This window comes from Apium graveolens, unplaced genomic scaffold, assembly GCF_009905375.1.
Source record: "Apium graveolens cultivar Ventura unplaced genomic scaffold, ASM990537v1 ctg3337, whole genome shotgun sequence".
In the NCBI taxonomy this organism is placed as follows: Eukaryota; Viridiplantae; Streptophyta; class Magnoliopsida; order Apiales; family Apiaceae; genus Apium; species Apium graveolens.
The window spans coordinates 39288-56422 of NW_027418045.1; the positions used below are offsets into that span (position 1 = coordinate 39288).

Below are 17135 nucleotides of genomic sequence, written 5' to 3' on the forward strand. Positions count from 1 at the left end.
CAATCTTGTATAAAGTTTTGACCTTGAAGACCTAATCTGTGAGTTTGGTTGTGGTAGTATCATGCCATTCTTGGATTGATTTGGTAGCAAGATGTGCAATGTCTTCAATGTCTGCTACACCACTTTGAGGTGTAGGTTCTTGTGAGACTGGATCAGTTGTAGTAGTCGTTGCATCCCTTTGAGCTGCAGGTTCTTGTGTGCTTGATTTATGAAATTTACCTTATTTCTGCAACCTCTTGGCTATCATCTCAACTTGCTCATGAGTAAATTCCCTTACTCTTCTTTTTAGCTTCACAGGAGAATCAGTAATTGTGACAGGTGCATCAGAGTTTATATCATCCTTATGACTCCTTGGCTTTTGTGAAGTGAGTGCATCATGTCCCTCTTCAGCTAAATCTTGTTTCAACTTCAGTTTTTGTTGAACAAATTATATTTCGACCACCATAATTAATCAATACAATTTCATTATAATATCTTGATTCTTTTTCTCTAATCAGTAACTATTAATCAGTACCTAAAACAAGCGTTTGTACATTTTTATTTTAGCAATTATATTATTTACAAAATACCTATAGTAGCTAATGTTTTAGTACTCATTAATGAAATTATATGTACAATTTATTTTGTACATTCTTGTAACATGGTACTGGTTTCGGTTATAATTTTCAATTATAATTTTTGAGCTTCAATTGTGGTTGGGATTTTGACGGTTCGGTATTTATAAGTTTTTAGTGTTTTCGATTTCAATTTCAGATATTTTCGATTTTTTACTTAGACCCATCAATAGTAGCTCATGGCTCGGTGCTCAATAATGAAACTTATAATTTGAAAGATCTTCTCGTAAGGTTATAAATTGAAATATTTTTTTGTAATTTTTTTAATAAATTGATTAGGTATAGATTTTGTTTAATTTTAGATTCGTTAAAATTTTGATAAGTTTGAATGTCATTATTATGAAAAGATTTTTTATTCTCTACAATTTCCGTTTTTAATTTTTTTTTGAAAAATATCATTTAGAGAGTCAAAATACTTTAAATAAAAAATATAATTGTAATTAATTATTTTAATTTACTAAAATACCCCTAAAAATTTTAACAAATTAAATGAAAATGGTGCAATTTGTTGCGCCAGAAATAATAAGGGGATACAAAAATGCACTTATATAAATTACTGTCCCTAAAAGTCAGGTTCATGATCGTATAGCTTGGAGTTATTCTTTGGATGGGATATATAGTGCCAAATCAGGGTATAAATTCTGGCAGCAACATTTCAGTAATAGTAAACATGTTGAGGAGAGTAGGGGGTGGGGGAGTCTATGGCAGATTCAGGTTCCGCAAAAGATTAAAATGTTCTTGTGGAGGGTCTGTAGAAACTATATTCCTGTTCGCGTTTTGTTGAAAGGAAGAGGAGTGAATACTCCTATTTTGTGTCCATTATGTGGCGTGGATGTAGAGCACTTGAGGCACATTTGTCTTGAATGTCGTTATGCAGAGGGTTGTTGGAATGAACTAGGAATGGGGTTTGATACATCCCATATTATGTCGTGCTCAGATTGGTTGCTTCATACTTTGGCAGTTGAACCTCTTGAAAAATTAGCTAAGATAGGAACTATTCTATGGGGGATTTAGTCAGCTCGGAATATGAAGGTGTGGCAGAATAAGATCTTAACAACCCATATGGCAATGCAGTGGAGTGTTCTTCAGGTTAAACAATGGTTTGACAGTCAGCAAGTGAAGTTGGCCCGGAGTAATACGTCTATGCAGGTTAATAAAGATCTAGTGTTTAAATGGCATCCACCAGATGCAGGCAGATTGAAAATTAATGTTGACGCTCATGTTGTGCCAGGCAATTCATGTTTTTCGTGTGGCCTTGTTCTGAGGGATCATGAGGGTAAATTCATTGCTGCAAGAGTTCATAAATTTGCAGGTGTAGTGCCGGTTGTGGAAACGGAGGCTACAACAATTTTAGAAGCTATCAGATGGGTGAGTTTGTTGGGTATGCGGCATGTGGATGTTGAGAGTGATTCGCTGATCTCAATCCAAGCCATTAACAAGACTTCAGAGAATTATTTGGAAGACGGTGTTGTGTTGTCGTACTGTTTTGAGAGCTCGTAGAGATATCGTGCTCTTTTTTGTCAAAAAGCAAGCTAACAATGTACCTCATTTAGTTGCTAGAATAACTTGTGATGTTAATTGTTTTATTGATTTTCCAACTCCTCCACGTTCAGTGTTGGAGCATATTATAAGTGACAGTTTGATGGCTTAATAATATCTTCTAGTTTCAAAAAAAATAATGTGTATATTTTTGTTGGGGGGTATGTTATTATGTTATCGAGTCACGTACAAAGGTGTTAACAGGAATAAGATACGCATTACATGGTAACGCATGTCATGGCTATTAAGGGCCATTACGTCGAATATAGGTAAATGAGGCCTTCCGCCCTCAAAAATAGATATTTTGGGCATTTTCTCATCATGTTAAAAATTTAAATATTTATATCTTGATATCATTTTTATTTTGGTGCAAATTTTTTTGACATAAAATTTAAATTAGGATAAAAAATTTGGGAATTGATAAATAAACTCCAAATATTACTATTTAAGTTCCAATTATCTTGTAAATGACATAACTATCCAAGACAAATACAAATTCATTGATTTTCACTATTAAAAAATATCTGCAAATATGTAATAAAATGTCTAAAATTTAAAAGTGGAGCTTAAATAGTAAAAAGTGGAGTTTATTTAACAATTTCCAAAAATTATTATTCACGATAATAATGAACTGCATTTTTTAATTTAATTTCAGATGGGTCAATTTTTATGACAGTGTAACCTTTTACTTGTATACATCAAGGCTAAATAACACCACAGATCCCACTGATGGAGAATAGAAGGGTGTTAACTCTCATTTAGAGTGAGAGCTATGGTCTTTGAGAGATTTATTTCAATTTTGTATATTTAAAGTCGGAGAAAATGAACATGTCCATACTACTGATGTTCTGTCCTGAATAATTGTTCATTTTGATTTTTAGCTAGTTAAATTAATTATTCTTTGATAAAAATTTAGACATGTCTTATGATTAAATTTTTATTCTAAAAGTTATATTATTGAAAAAAATATTTAATTTATTTTATAAAATAATTTTTAATTTTAAAAAATAACATATATAAAAGTTAATATTTAATCAAAAATTGATAAAATTGAACGGCTAGAAAATAAAATAGGGAAAGGAGGGAGTATTATTTTGATAATTTTTCTAAAAATAAAATAAAATTAGTCCATAAAAATTGTGGAGGGGTGGTATTTGTGGGGAAACAAGACAGCCACTTTATTTGGCATGACAAAAGGACACAAGTAAATAAAGCAACTTATTAGTAGTCTGTTTAAGAAGACTTTGGTCCTAACCCCGCGTTTCTCGCTTAATCACCCTCGATTTTCTCACCCCAATTATGTCCCAATATCCAATCTTAACATTCTTTACATTTTTTTAATTATAGGGTTTTGTTGCAATCATTGTTGCTCAATTTCTTGCCTACCCTTTTCAAAATTTTTACTGTATTCTTTTGTGTGATTTTTGAGCTTCGATCCATTGGTGCCTTGTCATTGTAAGTTTAGGCCTTTATCTCTACTGCAATTTGTTAGTTTCTTACTTATTCAACAATGCAGAGTGTGTATAGAAGATATTTGTATAATTAGTCTGCTAAAAATGCAATCTTTTAAGTTGTGTTTGATGTCTTCTTGTTTTTGCAATGGGGTTTTGTGTGTTTCAATGTTTAGTGGACTAAAAAGTAGGTTTCTTTATAGAAAGACTTAGATGGGTTGTTAAGTTTTGAATTCTTTGTTTGTGTTTGTATTCAGTGTTAGTGTGAAATTGCAATTTTCTAGTTCTTTTTTGATGTATTCTTGTTATCACAATGGGGTCTATTTGTGTTTGTGTCTGAATGTTCATTGAACGTTACAGTAGGTTTCTGGAAGAAAGATGTAGTTTGGTTGTTAAAATTGAGTAATGATGTGGAATTAATGTGTTTTTCTTTGTTTGTGTGCGAGTATAGTGATTTGGAAAATTGAGATTGAGGTGATATGACATAAAGGAAGTAAGATGAGCCAGACTGAAGTGAAAACCAGACCACCTCTTGTCCCATTAGGGACTTTGCTTGGACGTGAGTTGAGGAACGACGGTGTAGAGAAACCTGGAATTAAGTATGGGCAGGCTGCTATGGCAAAGAAAGGCGAAGATTATTTTCTAATTGAGCTCAATTGTGAGAGGATTTTAGAGAATGCGTCGATGCCCTTCTCGGTTTTTGCGGTATTGAAACTCAATTGCTGGTTATTTAAAGCTCATGTTATGTAGATTTTGTGATATCTACATTGTTTAACTAGTAATCGGAATGCTGAAAACTTCTTTCTGATAGATTTTTGATGGGCATAATGGTATATCTGCTGCCATATATACGAAGGAGAATTTGCTCAACAATATATTGAGTGCCATCCCTCAAGGAACAAGTAGAGAAGAGTGGCTTCAAGCTCTTCCGCAGGCATTAGTTGCTGGATTCGTGAAGACTGACATTGAGTTTCAGCAAAAAGGTATGTACCTGATTGTTTGATAGTTTACTCTTAAGATTTCTATATAAGGATTTCTTTCACTTGTATTATGTCTCTTTATCATTTTCGTTTCGTATAAATAATTAGAGTGACATCTGGTTTGTTTTTCCTATTACTAATAGGGGAGACATCTGGTACAACTGTTACATTTGTCGTGATTGACGGGTTGACTGTGACCGTTGCATCTGTTGGAGATTCTAGATGCATATTGGATGCAAAAGGTGGTGTAGTTGTATTGACAGTTGACCATAGGCTGGAAGAGAACGTAGAAGAGAGGGAGCGTGTCACTGCAAGCGGAGGGGAAGTAGGCCGACTGAATGTTTTTGGCGGGAATGAGGTAATGTTTTTCTTTCACCTATGTATCACTAGGTCATAGCAGACCGGAAGCTTGAAGTTACTAATTATATGTTTGTAGGTTGGTCCTCTCCGCTGCTGGCCTGGTGGATTGTGTCTTTCAAGGTCAATAGGTGACACAGATGTTGGGGAGTTTATTGTCCCAGTACCTCATGTTAAACAAGTGAAGGTGACTATACTTGAGTGGAACTGACTTTTCTTTATGATAGTCTATAGATACTAGATAGTAAGGTTGAACCTAGGTAATTTGTTTCTTGATGTAGCTTCCAAATGTCGGGGGAAGACTTATAATCGCTTCTGATGGCATTTGGGATGCCCTGTCATCTGATAGGGCTGCCCAAGCTTGCCGGGGATTACCTGCGGAACTTTCTGCAAAGCTGGTTGTTAAGGTAAATATCACATTAATTTCTCAGATATTCTTCCTATTTTTATAAAAATTTCGTTTTTCTTACTAAGTTTGCCTATACTCTTTTAGGAGGCTCTCAGGTCAAGAGGCCTGAAAGATGACACCACCTGCCTGGTTGTTGATATTCTGTCTTATGATCATCCTGTTCTACCTCCAGTAGTTAGAAAAAAACAAAGTCCTATTACTTCATTTATTTTAGGGAAAAAATCCCAGAGCGCAACGAAGAAAGGAGCAAACAATCTTTTAGCTGTTGGTGTAGTAGAGGAGTTGTTTGAAGAGGGGTCTGCAATGTTGGCAGAGAGGTATGTCGACCTTAATGTGGTTTACGTTATTGTTTTAGTGTACTACGAGACCTTTGCAGTCACTATATCTTTGCTTTATACTACTTTATACCCCAATTTTTGTTAATTTTTCTAGAAATAATTATACATGAAAATACCATATTATGAAAACAGATACCAAAGAGTGACATTAAAGATAAACTATCTACATACTAATGTACTCAAAGTAATGAGGAACACGATTTAGGCAAGTTAAATTGTTATCCATATAAAACTTATACTTGAGATAAAATATTAAACATTGGTTTTATGGAGTTACTTTCAAATAGTTAGGATCTATGAAATTCCCTGTTGTATATACTAGCCTAAAACCCGTGCGATGCACAGATTGCTTTTAACATTCGATAGTTTTTAATAATATATTTTATAATATAATTTTCAATAGTTGAAAAATAAATTGAAGAATATAATAAGTTATAACAATATATGTTTTATAATAATTTGAGACTTAACAGAAAATAAATAATATAATATAATATAATATGTTATTCACATGACACGAGTCCTGGACCTGTAGAAATTGTTTAAGTAAAGAATATAAAAGTTTAAGAAATTGTTTAAGTAAAGAATATAAAAGTTTAAATATAATAAGTTGTTGACGGGGTTCGAACCCTGAATCCATGAGAGCAGTTTAAATATTAATATAATAATATATTACTATTGCATCCAATGGTTCTCATCTTTCTGACTTTAGATCTGACGATTGTTATTTGTCGTACCAAACAACTGTACCGATCAACTGACTACCAAATAGAGAGTGTTCTGCTTATAATAGTATAGTATAGATGACTCTTTTTGTTAGTAAAAAATTGGGATTTTTTGTATTTACTTGTACCGCAAGTACACTTTTGCGTTTTAGTTTGTCTTTAATACTCGTATGATCCAGTCTTCTGAAGTTGGACTTAAATTAAAGAAAATTGATAGTATTCTATGTGATAATTTGATATTGCATGCGCTGCTTATGTTTCTTGGAAGTAGAAAAGACCTTCGTGCAGTGAGTTCTTTGCGATTAATTTACCGGACCCTATACTGTTTTTCTATCGTTACTATTTTCTAACCTCTTTATTATTAAACCTGTTCTCAATCACAAGATACAAGGCAAAAGATATTTCTCATCTTCAAGATATGGGGCCCACTACTAACTACTGCCACGACTGAAACTTTGGTGTTTCCAACAAACTCTTTAGGAACCTAAAAACTCTCTCGGGAAATACAGTTGCATAACAAGTCAGTCTCATCCCTCTTTATTCTTTAAACTTCATAATGAGAACCCGAAACACTGGAACAGTATGGGTTGTGGCAACAATGGCAAGGATTGAGGCTGTGGACGAGGAATAGAGGAATTCTAGGGTTTTCAGCGGTGGGAATTTGGGTAAATGGAGGCGGGTAAAGGTCAATTCCTTAGATCTTCTTTCCAAGAGAGATTTTAATCTGGCTTAGCCATTCCCATCTTAGATTTTCAATATACGTGGAGTTGTGTTAGGATGGTGTTTATAAATCGGACGATGGCGAAGACCAAGAAGTCTGAAATCAATAAGATTTGTCTTTTGTTGGCACTTGCAGATGGATTGATTAGGAACATGATGAAAATCATGAAGGATATTTATTAATATATATATTATTAGGAATTTTAGTTAGTTTATATGGAAATTTTGATGTTACACAGTTCTAGGTTTAGGAAAGTATAATTAATTTGGGATCTTTATTAATTTTCCCATATTCAGATTAATGACATATCCATATTAATGCCGTGGAGTTGCACGATTTACCTGTGTAAAATTACATACCTTCAGACTATCACAAACCATATACTAGGTGGCCAAGATGAGTAAAGAAGTAAGAAGCTTGTCATACTTTTACAATATCAATAACAAGATCTACGTAATCTTTATTTTGATATGGTCAGTTACATGAATCTAAATACACTCATACCCACCTCCATCAAGGCTTAAACCACCGACCTTCTGTAACCAAGATAAGAGGGGTATCCACTTAGACTGCATTCCTAGGGATAATCTACATGACCAATGCGATGCTCTACTTGGTTGCATTGATATAATTTGGAACCAAATGTAAAAAGTCACCATTCCAAAAATTGCATACTTAACTGCAACTTAAATGCACATATGCTAAAATGCATAATTATTTCCAAATTTGCGACCGAGATTGGATTTATGCATCTTTGACGTATCAGCAATCAACTATAAATGAAATGCAAGTTGGTGAACTTTAAGTGAAACTTGGAAGTTAGTTAAATTTGGAATTACTTGGTTGTAAAATGCAATCAACAGTCAAACATTGGAGTACAAGTTTTATTTTAGCACAAAAAACACATAGCTATAGCTATTTTGCATTTAGCATTGGAGTTTCTCTAATAATTATAATCACATCTTGCTGAAAAACCTTGCTTAAGCTATGATGGACTAAAAAACACAGGAAGTGATTTTTGTTAATTATGACAGCATATTTTGAAGCATTTTAGAAACTGAGGACTAGAAGCGTCAGTATTCTCCATCTTGTTCTTACATTGATTTCTTAGATGGCTTTTCTATGCCATATTTAGCCTATAATGTTTTTGATTAAGTTGTGATGGTGTTTGCTATTTTGTTAGCTGTGTTCACTTCTATAATATGATATCTTCTATGATTTCATATGAAATAAATGTTGGATTCCTTTTTACCTTGTTGTGACTTTTTTTTTTGCAGGCTAAATAAGGACTCTTGTTTGGACCCAAACTCTGGGCTTGCTAGATGTGCAATATGCCAAGTGGATCAGCCACTAATTGACTATCAGTCTGACAACTCTGAACCTATTTTGTCGTCTGCAGCGAAGCCTTTGGAAGGCCCTATATTGTGTCCTATATGTCTAAAAAAGAAAGAGGCCATGGAAGGAAAACAGTCAACCAGACAGACACGGACTGCATAATTTTATTTATTATTTTTATTACGACTGCCAGATGCCAGTAACTATGTAGACCTGGCGGTTTGAGCACCTAGATTTTCATCAAATCAAAGTGTTAAAAAAAATGTAGAGGTATATATAGAGTATTGGTAAATGTTGGTAGATCATCAAGTCGGTTTTCGTTCTGATGTGTGCTATGCTGTCAGATCAACTGACCATGTACAGATATATGTTATCTGATAAACATACATCTGAATATCTGATAGTTGATTGTCAGCGACCTCAAAATGCAAGTAAAAATTAGTGATTGTTTATCTGCTATCTTTGGGAAACAGATTCTTAGGTGTTAGAATTTCAATTTACTAATGTTTTTGTAAATCTTTCAGAAGAAATATAGAATCACTATTGCTAGCAAATTACTGTATGGGCAGGTTACCAAAGAAACAATAATAATAATAAAAAAAAAAGTTTATTGGGGGACTCATTCATTTTTACATTTTTAAATTAAAAATAACATAAATTCAATTAACTTCGAACTTTCCAAGTCCCAATATCTGGAAGAGAGGACCTGAAAACAATAATATCACATAAAACCCTTGTCCTTTTTAATCAATGGAAAGGGCTAGTATTTTGGTCTGATTTAGTAGCCATGTGAATTTAAATCAAATGCTCATGTGTAGTGTTATTCAGGTACATCAGTGGCGGATTGAGAAATTTTTTTAAAGGGGTCCGGAAAATTTATCATGCCAAAAGTGTAAATTTTGGGAAAGTTGAATAATAATAATAATAATAATAATAATAAATTATAAGATTCTAAAAATGTTTTGTATGTATCCCTGTTCACCATGATTTATATGCGTTGGACTGTTATGCACTAATAAATTAATAATGAAGAAAAAAAAGAAAATCTGAGGAGAAAAAAGCATAAATAAAAGAGTAATATGCACCAAGACACAGACAGAGCTCCTGAGAAAACAGCATTGCTGTAAACCAACTATACTAAAGCAACAGCTCCAGCATTGAGCATACTACCCTCTGTATATTTGGAAACTCAGGTCTGGCCGGTGGCCCCCCCCGATCTGCCTTTCGGATACATGATTTTTTTCTAAAAAAATGATATAAGATATTACATGTATAATTGACAACTTTTCAAATAATGGATATAATTCACTTTGGAAATTAATTTTGTGTATAACTGGTACACACACCACACATTTGGAAGACAGAAATGTCAAGAGATACAAAATATGTGATTTGGATCAAAACTAAAATCGAGCGATAATACTGATTCTTTACCATATCTCTGATTTCAGCAGCAACTTCAGCTGAGCTACCCTTAAGAACCTTTACTGATATTTCAGCACTGCAGCGTTATGTTTTCATCTTAAACTTGATTCACAACAGTCTACCTACAGTTTTTCAATTTCACACGTCAATATAATAGTGCATTCCATCCATAATAAGACAACAACAATATAATGCAAGTTACACATGCAATTCAGCTAGGGAAAAAAAGAAAAGAAAAAAGGTATGCAACATCAACTTTTATTGGAAATTCTTGTCACGCAACGAGGTGAATGATCATAACAAATCATAGTACACATGATATTACTAAGAGGCCATCATGCAACAGACATGATCTTCTCTTAAAATGAAACACACTCCAGAAAACTGATACTGATCAACTCCTTTCTGCACATAGAGTTCTGATCATCACCAGTCAGTGGCCACGGAAATTAAAATCATGGTTAGGGGGTGCCCACTGCAACTCAATGCCATAGTTCCAAGAATCAAAGGGGGCGTCGGGTCTTAGTTCCACTACTGAAGTATAGGCAGTACATCCTCCCATTCTAACTCGAATTCTATGTGAAGTTATGGATGCATCTTTCAAGAAACTACAACAAAGTGTGTTTCTGCATCCACTTCCCTCCACAATTTTATCTTCAAACAGCTTACAAACGCTGTTCGAAGAGCAGTTCAAAGGAGACAGCAAAATGGTATCAGAGCAGTTGAATAACATTACAGTGTTACGCGTTGATATGCTGAAGGGAGAATTATCATTGAGCAATAAGCCGCCTAGAGAGAGATCAGAAGACTGACACAGATTTTGTATTGAGGGTGGTCTTATAATGAGCTTATAAGACCCAGGGTCTATGCTAAGGATTTTGTAGTAATATCCTTTAGCTGACAAGAACTCTAAACTGCCATTATTACAGTAAATTTTGTATTTAGGGTCTCCACAGTTTTCATTAGTGCTAAGAGGGTATGGTACATCCAAGCTGCCACATTTCGGGCAAGCTTCTAATGCCGATACAAAACTTAAAAAAATGAGAGAAATATGGAAAAATGTGACAACCATAACTGCAATGTTTAAGCTAGAGATCAGAAGAAACACTACTGGAACAAAGAGAAGAAACTAAGCAACCTATTTATACACATCCAAAGCCATTTTCACAACAATATAAATTATTATGCCCTTGTCATAGCTTTAGAAATACATTTGTTAATATGCAAGTGTCAGCTTTTTTGGGAGGTTAAAAGAAGAAGTAATCAATTATGTATGAAATATAGAGTAAAAGGTGACCTCCATGTATCTGGAAGCTGATTAGTCTGCTAATCCCCCTGGTAACCTCTACAACACCAATTTTAACATTTATAATATTTCCTTAATCATAAAGTATAAAAAGCATTGTGTCTTTGCACTCTTTCACTTTGAAAAGGTGGTATTATATTACATTTAGTTTCTCAAAGTGGCATAGTAAAAAACCCTTATAAATTCAAGAGTCATTTTAAGAACCACAAATAGCTAATGAGCTTTCATTAGACTACAAGAAATTTGTTCAACTTGAGACCATAAATTAAATTTCTTACTAAACCTGTACTTAAAAGGAAGGAAATACAATAACTTATATGCAAGTGCTCTACAGAGGTGGGAGGATTAAACTTATTAAACTGATTCCACTAGTCTGTAGTATATTTCCAGATAATTAGGCCTAATTTAATATAATGAGACGGCCCATTTCCTTAAGTGGCACAATCATTTAGAATAGATTTATACAAAGTGCAGACATACTAATTCAGTTTTCAGGACAGTCTAATTTAGTATGTTGACATTTAACAACCTAATTGAAATTAGTACGGTCTAATATTATATTAATGAGGTCAAATTAAATTTAATAACGCCAAGTCACAGGCTCCTAAGTTAAAGTTGATGTGAGACTAGAACTAGCAAACCACCCGAGGCCAGTTAGGTGTCGATAGAACAATGATTTGCCGACTAAAGAATATACAGAATAAGAATCAAGCAAGAGTGTATGACGAATTCACAAACGATATCAATTGATCATGGAGATAAAAGAACAGTAATACAGTACGCAACAGCTTTCATGGTCCTAGAAGAATAGAAGCACAAATAAAGCTAATGCAATAGCAATTAGATATCACATATTCCTTTTAAATGCGAAAGGTCATGAACATGCATAACTCTATACAATCAACAATCCATCAAACAGAATCAAGGCACCACATCCATTAAGTTTTAAACTTTTAACTACGGACATTCCATCAAACAGTACTAACATGCTGAGGAATCAGTACAATAAATGTATACATCGGAATAAATAAGATCAGTCTTTTGAAAAAATCTTGTGCTATTAAGACCCAACATTTCTTATTTAATTTTTGCATCCACGAAAACCATCAACCACTTATTATTGAGAGGTTTCATGGGTATGTGCTACTGCTAGGCTAAATCTAATAGTAAGGCCTGACAACCAGCATATGTAAAAATTACAGTACCTAGTGAATGATAGAAGACAACATAATAAGAATGTCCAAAATGATACAATGGGGAGAAGCACTAAATAACATAGTTACGGAGGATTGCTTATAGCGCATTTCCCAGATGTATAACAGGTAACAGAATATAATAATCAATCACCGTGCATGATAATTTTATTTTGCTGTAACGTAAAGATGTGTCTTCTGTCGCATAAACAAGCAATGTGCAAGGGTTATTCACAATTTTACCATAATGTAATTATTACAAGTTACAACTACAGTCCTCCGCTCTACTGTTAGTGAGCTCTAGTTGTCTGTACATTGACTTTTATAATTAGACTTCCAGCCTTTGGATACAGAGTGAGACTGATATATAGGCAGGAAAAGTTTGTTGAGAGTTAATTAGAGATTTCTATTTTGTCAACTCTTGTTCCATTTCTCTCTCATGTCTGTCTACCAGATCTCTCTGATTCTTTCTCTCTCAATCTCACTGAGATACAATATGTAAAACACTAGTGTTGTTTTAATGATAATTTGTTGAATATGATGAAGAAGTTTTGCATTTGTAACATGGTTTCAGATATTAGGCTGTCGGGAAGACTAAGGTTCGATTAATGCTCTAAAGATGGATGCCGATGTTCCACTCTTCGACACATAATTGGGCTTCCGAGTGAGGGGAGTGTTAAACTATTTGATCCTATTGGAGTCTTCCTCCTCTAACACCTTAAGGTTTTAAATGACCTAATTACTCAACATTTACCAACTGGGCTAAGGTCGGATTGTAGGAACTTTTTTTTAATAATCAAAAAGAAAAAATACCAAAATGTGAAGCATAACTTGTAAACTATGTGTCAAATGTAATGCAGTTTCAGAGATTGAGCAAGAGATGAGAGAGAGAGAAAGAGAATGAGAGAGAGAACATTGTAACTGAATTGTAAATCTACATCTCTTAAAATGATTCTGTTACAAGAAAAGAGTTATATAGGCTTGGAGCCATACAAGAGTGATACTACATTTCTAACTAACTTTCCCCCCATTTCTCTATTTCTATATTTCAATATTTAATAGTCTAATATCCCCCCTCAAGTTGAATGATTCTGAAACAAGTTGTAGACATTCAACTTGGAAAGAAAAAACTTGATAACAGCAACACTTGTTGCCTTGGTGAACATATCAGCAGGCTGCTGTCCCGAGGCCAAGTGCAACATCTGAATAATTCCCTTTTTGAGTTTTTCACGAACCAAGTGACAGTCGATTTCGATGTGCTTAGTTCGTTCGTGAAATACTGGATTAGATGCTATATACAATGCTGACTTGTTGTCACAATAAAGAGAAGTTGGCATAGTATGATTTAGCTGAAAGTCATTAAGTAAAGCCAGGAGCCAAGTTATTTCACAGCACGTATCTGCCATGGCCCTGTATTCTGCCTCAGCAGACGAACGAGATACAGTTGGCTGCTTTTTGCTACGCCAAGAAACAAGAGAAGATCCAATGGTGATGCAGAAACCAGTAAGTGATTGTCTGGACTCTGGACAACCAGCCCAGTCAGAGTCAGTATATGCTGTTATCTGTAAATTTCCAGTGGCAGAAATGAGCAATCCTTGTCCAGGTGCCTGTTTTAGATATCTAAGTACTCGATAAACAACTTGCAAATGATCTGAACGAGGTTTTGAAAGGAACTGAGACAGTACATGGACTACATATGATAAGTCAGGTCGAGTGATGGTAAGATAGATCAAACGACCCACTAATCTTCTATATATTGCAGTATCAGTATCAGATAGGAAAACAAATGAGTTGTCAATAAGTTTGTGGTTTTGCTCAATTGGAATAACAGAAGGTTTAACTCCAGATAAGCCAGTTTCCTTGATAAGATCAAGAGCATATTTGCGTTGGTTGAGATAAAAGCCACTGGTTGACCTGGCAACTTCAATGCCTAAGAAATACCTGAGAGTACCCAAGTCCTTGATCTTGAATTTGGTCTTGAGAAATGCTTTCATAGCATTAATATGTTCAGTAGATGAGCCAGTAACCAATATATCATCAACATAGATTAATACAGCCATGAATATGGAATTACTAGTGAAGGTGAATAAGCTGTTATCACTTTGAGACTGTTTAAATCCATAACTCTGTAAAGCTGTAGAAAGTTTCAGATACCAACACCTAGGAGCCTGTTTTAAGCCATATAGTGATTTCCTTAATTTGCACACAAACTGAGATGAAACAGATTGATGTGCTGTAGATAGAACTCTGTATCCAGGAGGTAGTTTCATATATACTGTTTCATTTAGATCTCCATGGAGAAATGCATTAGTAACATCCATTTGAGTGACATTCCAGGCCTTTTTAGCATCAACAGCCAAGAACACTCTCACAGTGACCATCTTTGCAACAGGTGCAAAGGTATCAAAATAATCAACTCCAAATTCTTGAGTGAATCCTTTGGCTACTAACCTAGCCTTGTATCTTTCTACTGAACCATCTGGATTATATTTTACTTTAAACAACCATTTGCAGTCAATGACATGTTGATTTGATGGTAAAGTAACCAACTCCCAAGTTTGATTTGATTCCAAAGCTTGAATTTCAGTTTTCATTGCAGCACACCAGTTAGGATCTATAACAGCTTGCTTAAAAGAATAAGGCACTTGAATCTGAGATGTCTTGGTTACATAAGCTTTGTATGAAGAAGATATATTCTCATAAGATATGTACTGATGGAGAGGATAAAGACAAGGAGATGCAGAATAGGTGGAGCAGGCTGTAGCAGATGGTAAACCAACATAATTCTTGAATTTTGATGGAACAGTTTTATTCCTTACTGGTCTAGCAAGAACTTGAGGTTCAGTATTATCAGAGTCTAACACTTGAGATGGAGAGTCTAATACTTGAGATTCTAAGGTATGACCAGCAGGTGAATCAATGAATGATTGCTCAGCATTAACATCAACAGGATTAATATCCTCAAGAGTACTTTCACAGATAGTGAATAAAGGAGTAGAAGCATGAGATTTATTTAAAAAAGGAAACACTGTTTCAACAAATCTGACATCTCTGGATATAAAGCATTTCTTAGTTGATAAATCAAGAATTCTGTAACCCTTTTTGGCATAAGGGTATCCTAAGAAAATACCTTTAATAGCTCTAGGACTTAGTTTGTCAGTGTCAGTAACATTTGTTGCATAGCAAAGACAACCAAACACCTTAAGATGATCATAATCTGGCAATTTCTATATAGTAATTCAAAAGGTGTTTTATATTGAAGTAATTTGACAGGTAACAGGTTGATAATATGAGCAACAGTCAAAATAAAATCTCCCCGTAATGAATTAGGAAGATGGGATTGAAACTTAAGGGCTCTAGCAATGTTAAGGAGTTGTTGATGTTTTCTTTCAACCATCCCATTTTGCTGAGGTGTATGAGCACAACTCATTTGGTGAATGATACCTTGAGACTGAAGAAGTTCAGTAACAGCATGATTGGTAAACTCGGTACCATTATCAGACCTGAGGATTTTAACAGAAGTGAATTGATTCTTTGCATACTCAAGAAATTTTTTGATCATATTTGGAACTTGAGTTTTATGCTGAAATAAGAATATCTAGGTAGCTCTGGAATGATCATCCACTATGGTTAAAAAATATGAACATTTATTATGAGTAACCTGTTTGTAAGGTCCCCATACATCAATATGGATCATATCAAACACATTGCTACTATATGAATTACTGGAATCAAAAGATAGCCTGTGTTGTTTTGAAAAATGACAGATATCACATGAAGAAAAATCACAGTGTTTTACATGTACATCAGGAAGTTTAGTTAAGACATCAACAGAAGGATGTCCTTTCCTATTGTGCCACAAATTGACAGAATTAGAATTGGAAGTACAAGCACTATAAGCAAAAGAATTACAAGTTTGAGAATGATCTGATGAGACTAAAGCAAATGAAGTTGAGGCTTGAAAGAGATCAGGGAGTTGCAATTTGTATAGACCATCTTGCAAGTTACCAATCTCTTTCTCCCTCTTCAAGATAAGGTCCTGCAAAATACATGTCTGTTCAGTAAAAATAACATGACATGATAGATGTTTTGTGAGTTGTGATGTTGAAATGAGATTGCAATGAAAGGAAGGCACACATAGGACTTCAAAAAGAGTGAAAGAAGAGGTCAGCTGAACATTTCCTATGTGAGTGATAGGAACAGTTGTATTATTTGGCAAGTGCAATACTGATTTCACAGATTTAGAATTACTCAAGACTGTGTAGTCAAATGTTATGTGATTAGTAGCTCCTGAGTCTATTATCCAGTCATATGCAGCTAGAGGATTACTCATACCAGTAGTATTAGCACTAACTGTTGTAGAAAATACTGCAGATGAGAAGATCATACCAGACATATGAGCATTTGAGGAACCAGGTGTCTGGCATTGAGATTGCTTGATTGATTATTGAATCATTTTAGCAAGTTGCTGGCATTGAGTATCAGAGAAGGCATTGAGAGTAGCATTTGAGTTGTGTTCTTTGTGAGAAGTATCAGTTTTGTCTTCATTAAGACTCACATGAGCAACAGCTACAGATTTGTTTCCTGCATTTTGCTTTCTTGGTTTAGGCTTAGGTTTGCCATACATTTTGTGCCACTCTGGATAGCCATGGAGACAGAAGCATTTGTCTCTGGAGTGTCCTGTCATTTGACAGTAATCACAAGTAAAAGCAGAATCACCTGTTTTCCTTTGACCAACATTG

General features: G+C 34.4%; 2 protein-coding genes across 2 annotated transcripts; one reads left to right on the forward strand and one right to left on the reverse strand.

The window, feature by feature from the left end:
- Positions 1-3340: 3340 nt before the first annotated feature.
- Positions 3341-8928, forward strand: LOC141701101 (putative protein phosphatase 2C 5). Its single transcript, XM_074504743.1, has 8 exons — positions 3341-3608; positions 4056-4309; positions 4416-4587; positions 4728-4942; positions 5021-5128; positions 5223-5348; positions 5435-5667; positions 8412-8928. Exons 2-8 carry the CDS (start codon positions 4103-4105, stop codon positions 8629-8631), a joined length of 1281 nt encoding a protein of 426 aa, XP_074360844.1. The 5' UTR covers positions 3341-3608; positions 4056-4102; the 3' UTR covers positions 8632-8928.
- A 1103-nt stretch (positions 8929-10031) lies between these two features.
- On the reverse strand, positions 10032-11020 carry LOC141701098 (wall-associated receptor kinase-like 20). The gene has a single exon (XM_074504741.1). The coding sequence runs from the start codon at positions 10964-10966 to the stop codon at positions 10328-10330; it is 639 nt and encodes a 212-aa protein (XP_074360842.1). The 5' UTR covers positions 10967-11020; the 3' UTR covers positions 10032-10327.
- Positions 11021-17135: the final 6115 nt, after the last annotated feature.

What these genes read in the sequence shown, in the direction of transcription:
- LOC141701101 (XM_074504743.1), top strand. Translation starts at nt 4,103, where the DNA reads ATGAGCCAGACTGAAGTGAAAACCAGACCACCTCTTGTCCCATTAGGG. An exon ending in ATGTTTTTGGCGGGAATGAG is followed by an intron (nt 4,943 to 5,020) that starts GTAATGTTTTTC and finishes ATATGTTTGTAG; the next exon opens with GTTGGTCCTCTCCGCTGCTG. An exon ending in TCTGCAATGTTGGCAGAGAG is followed by an intron (nt 5,668 to 8,411) that starts GTATGTCGACCT and finishes TTTTTTTTGCAG; the next exon opens with GCTAAATAAGGACTCTTGTT.
- LOC141701098 (XM_074504741.1), bottom strand. Translation starts at nt 10,966, where the DNA reads ATGGTTGTCACATTTTTCCATATTTCTCTCATTTTTTTAAGTTTTGTA.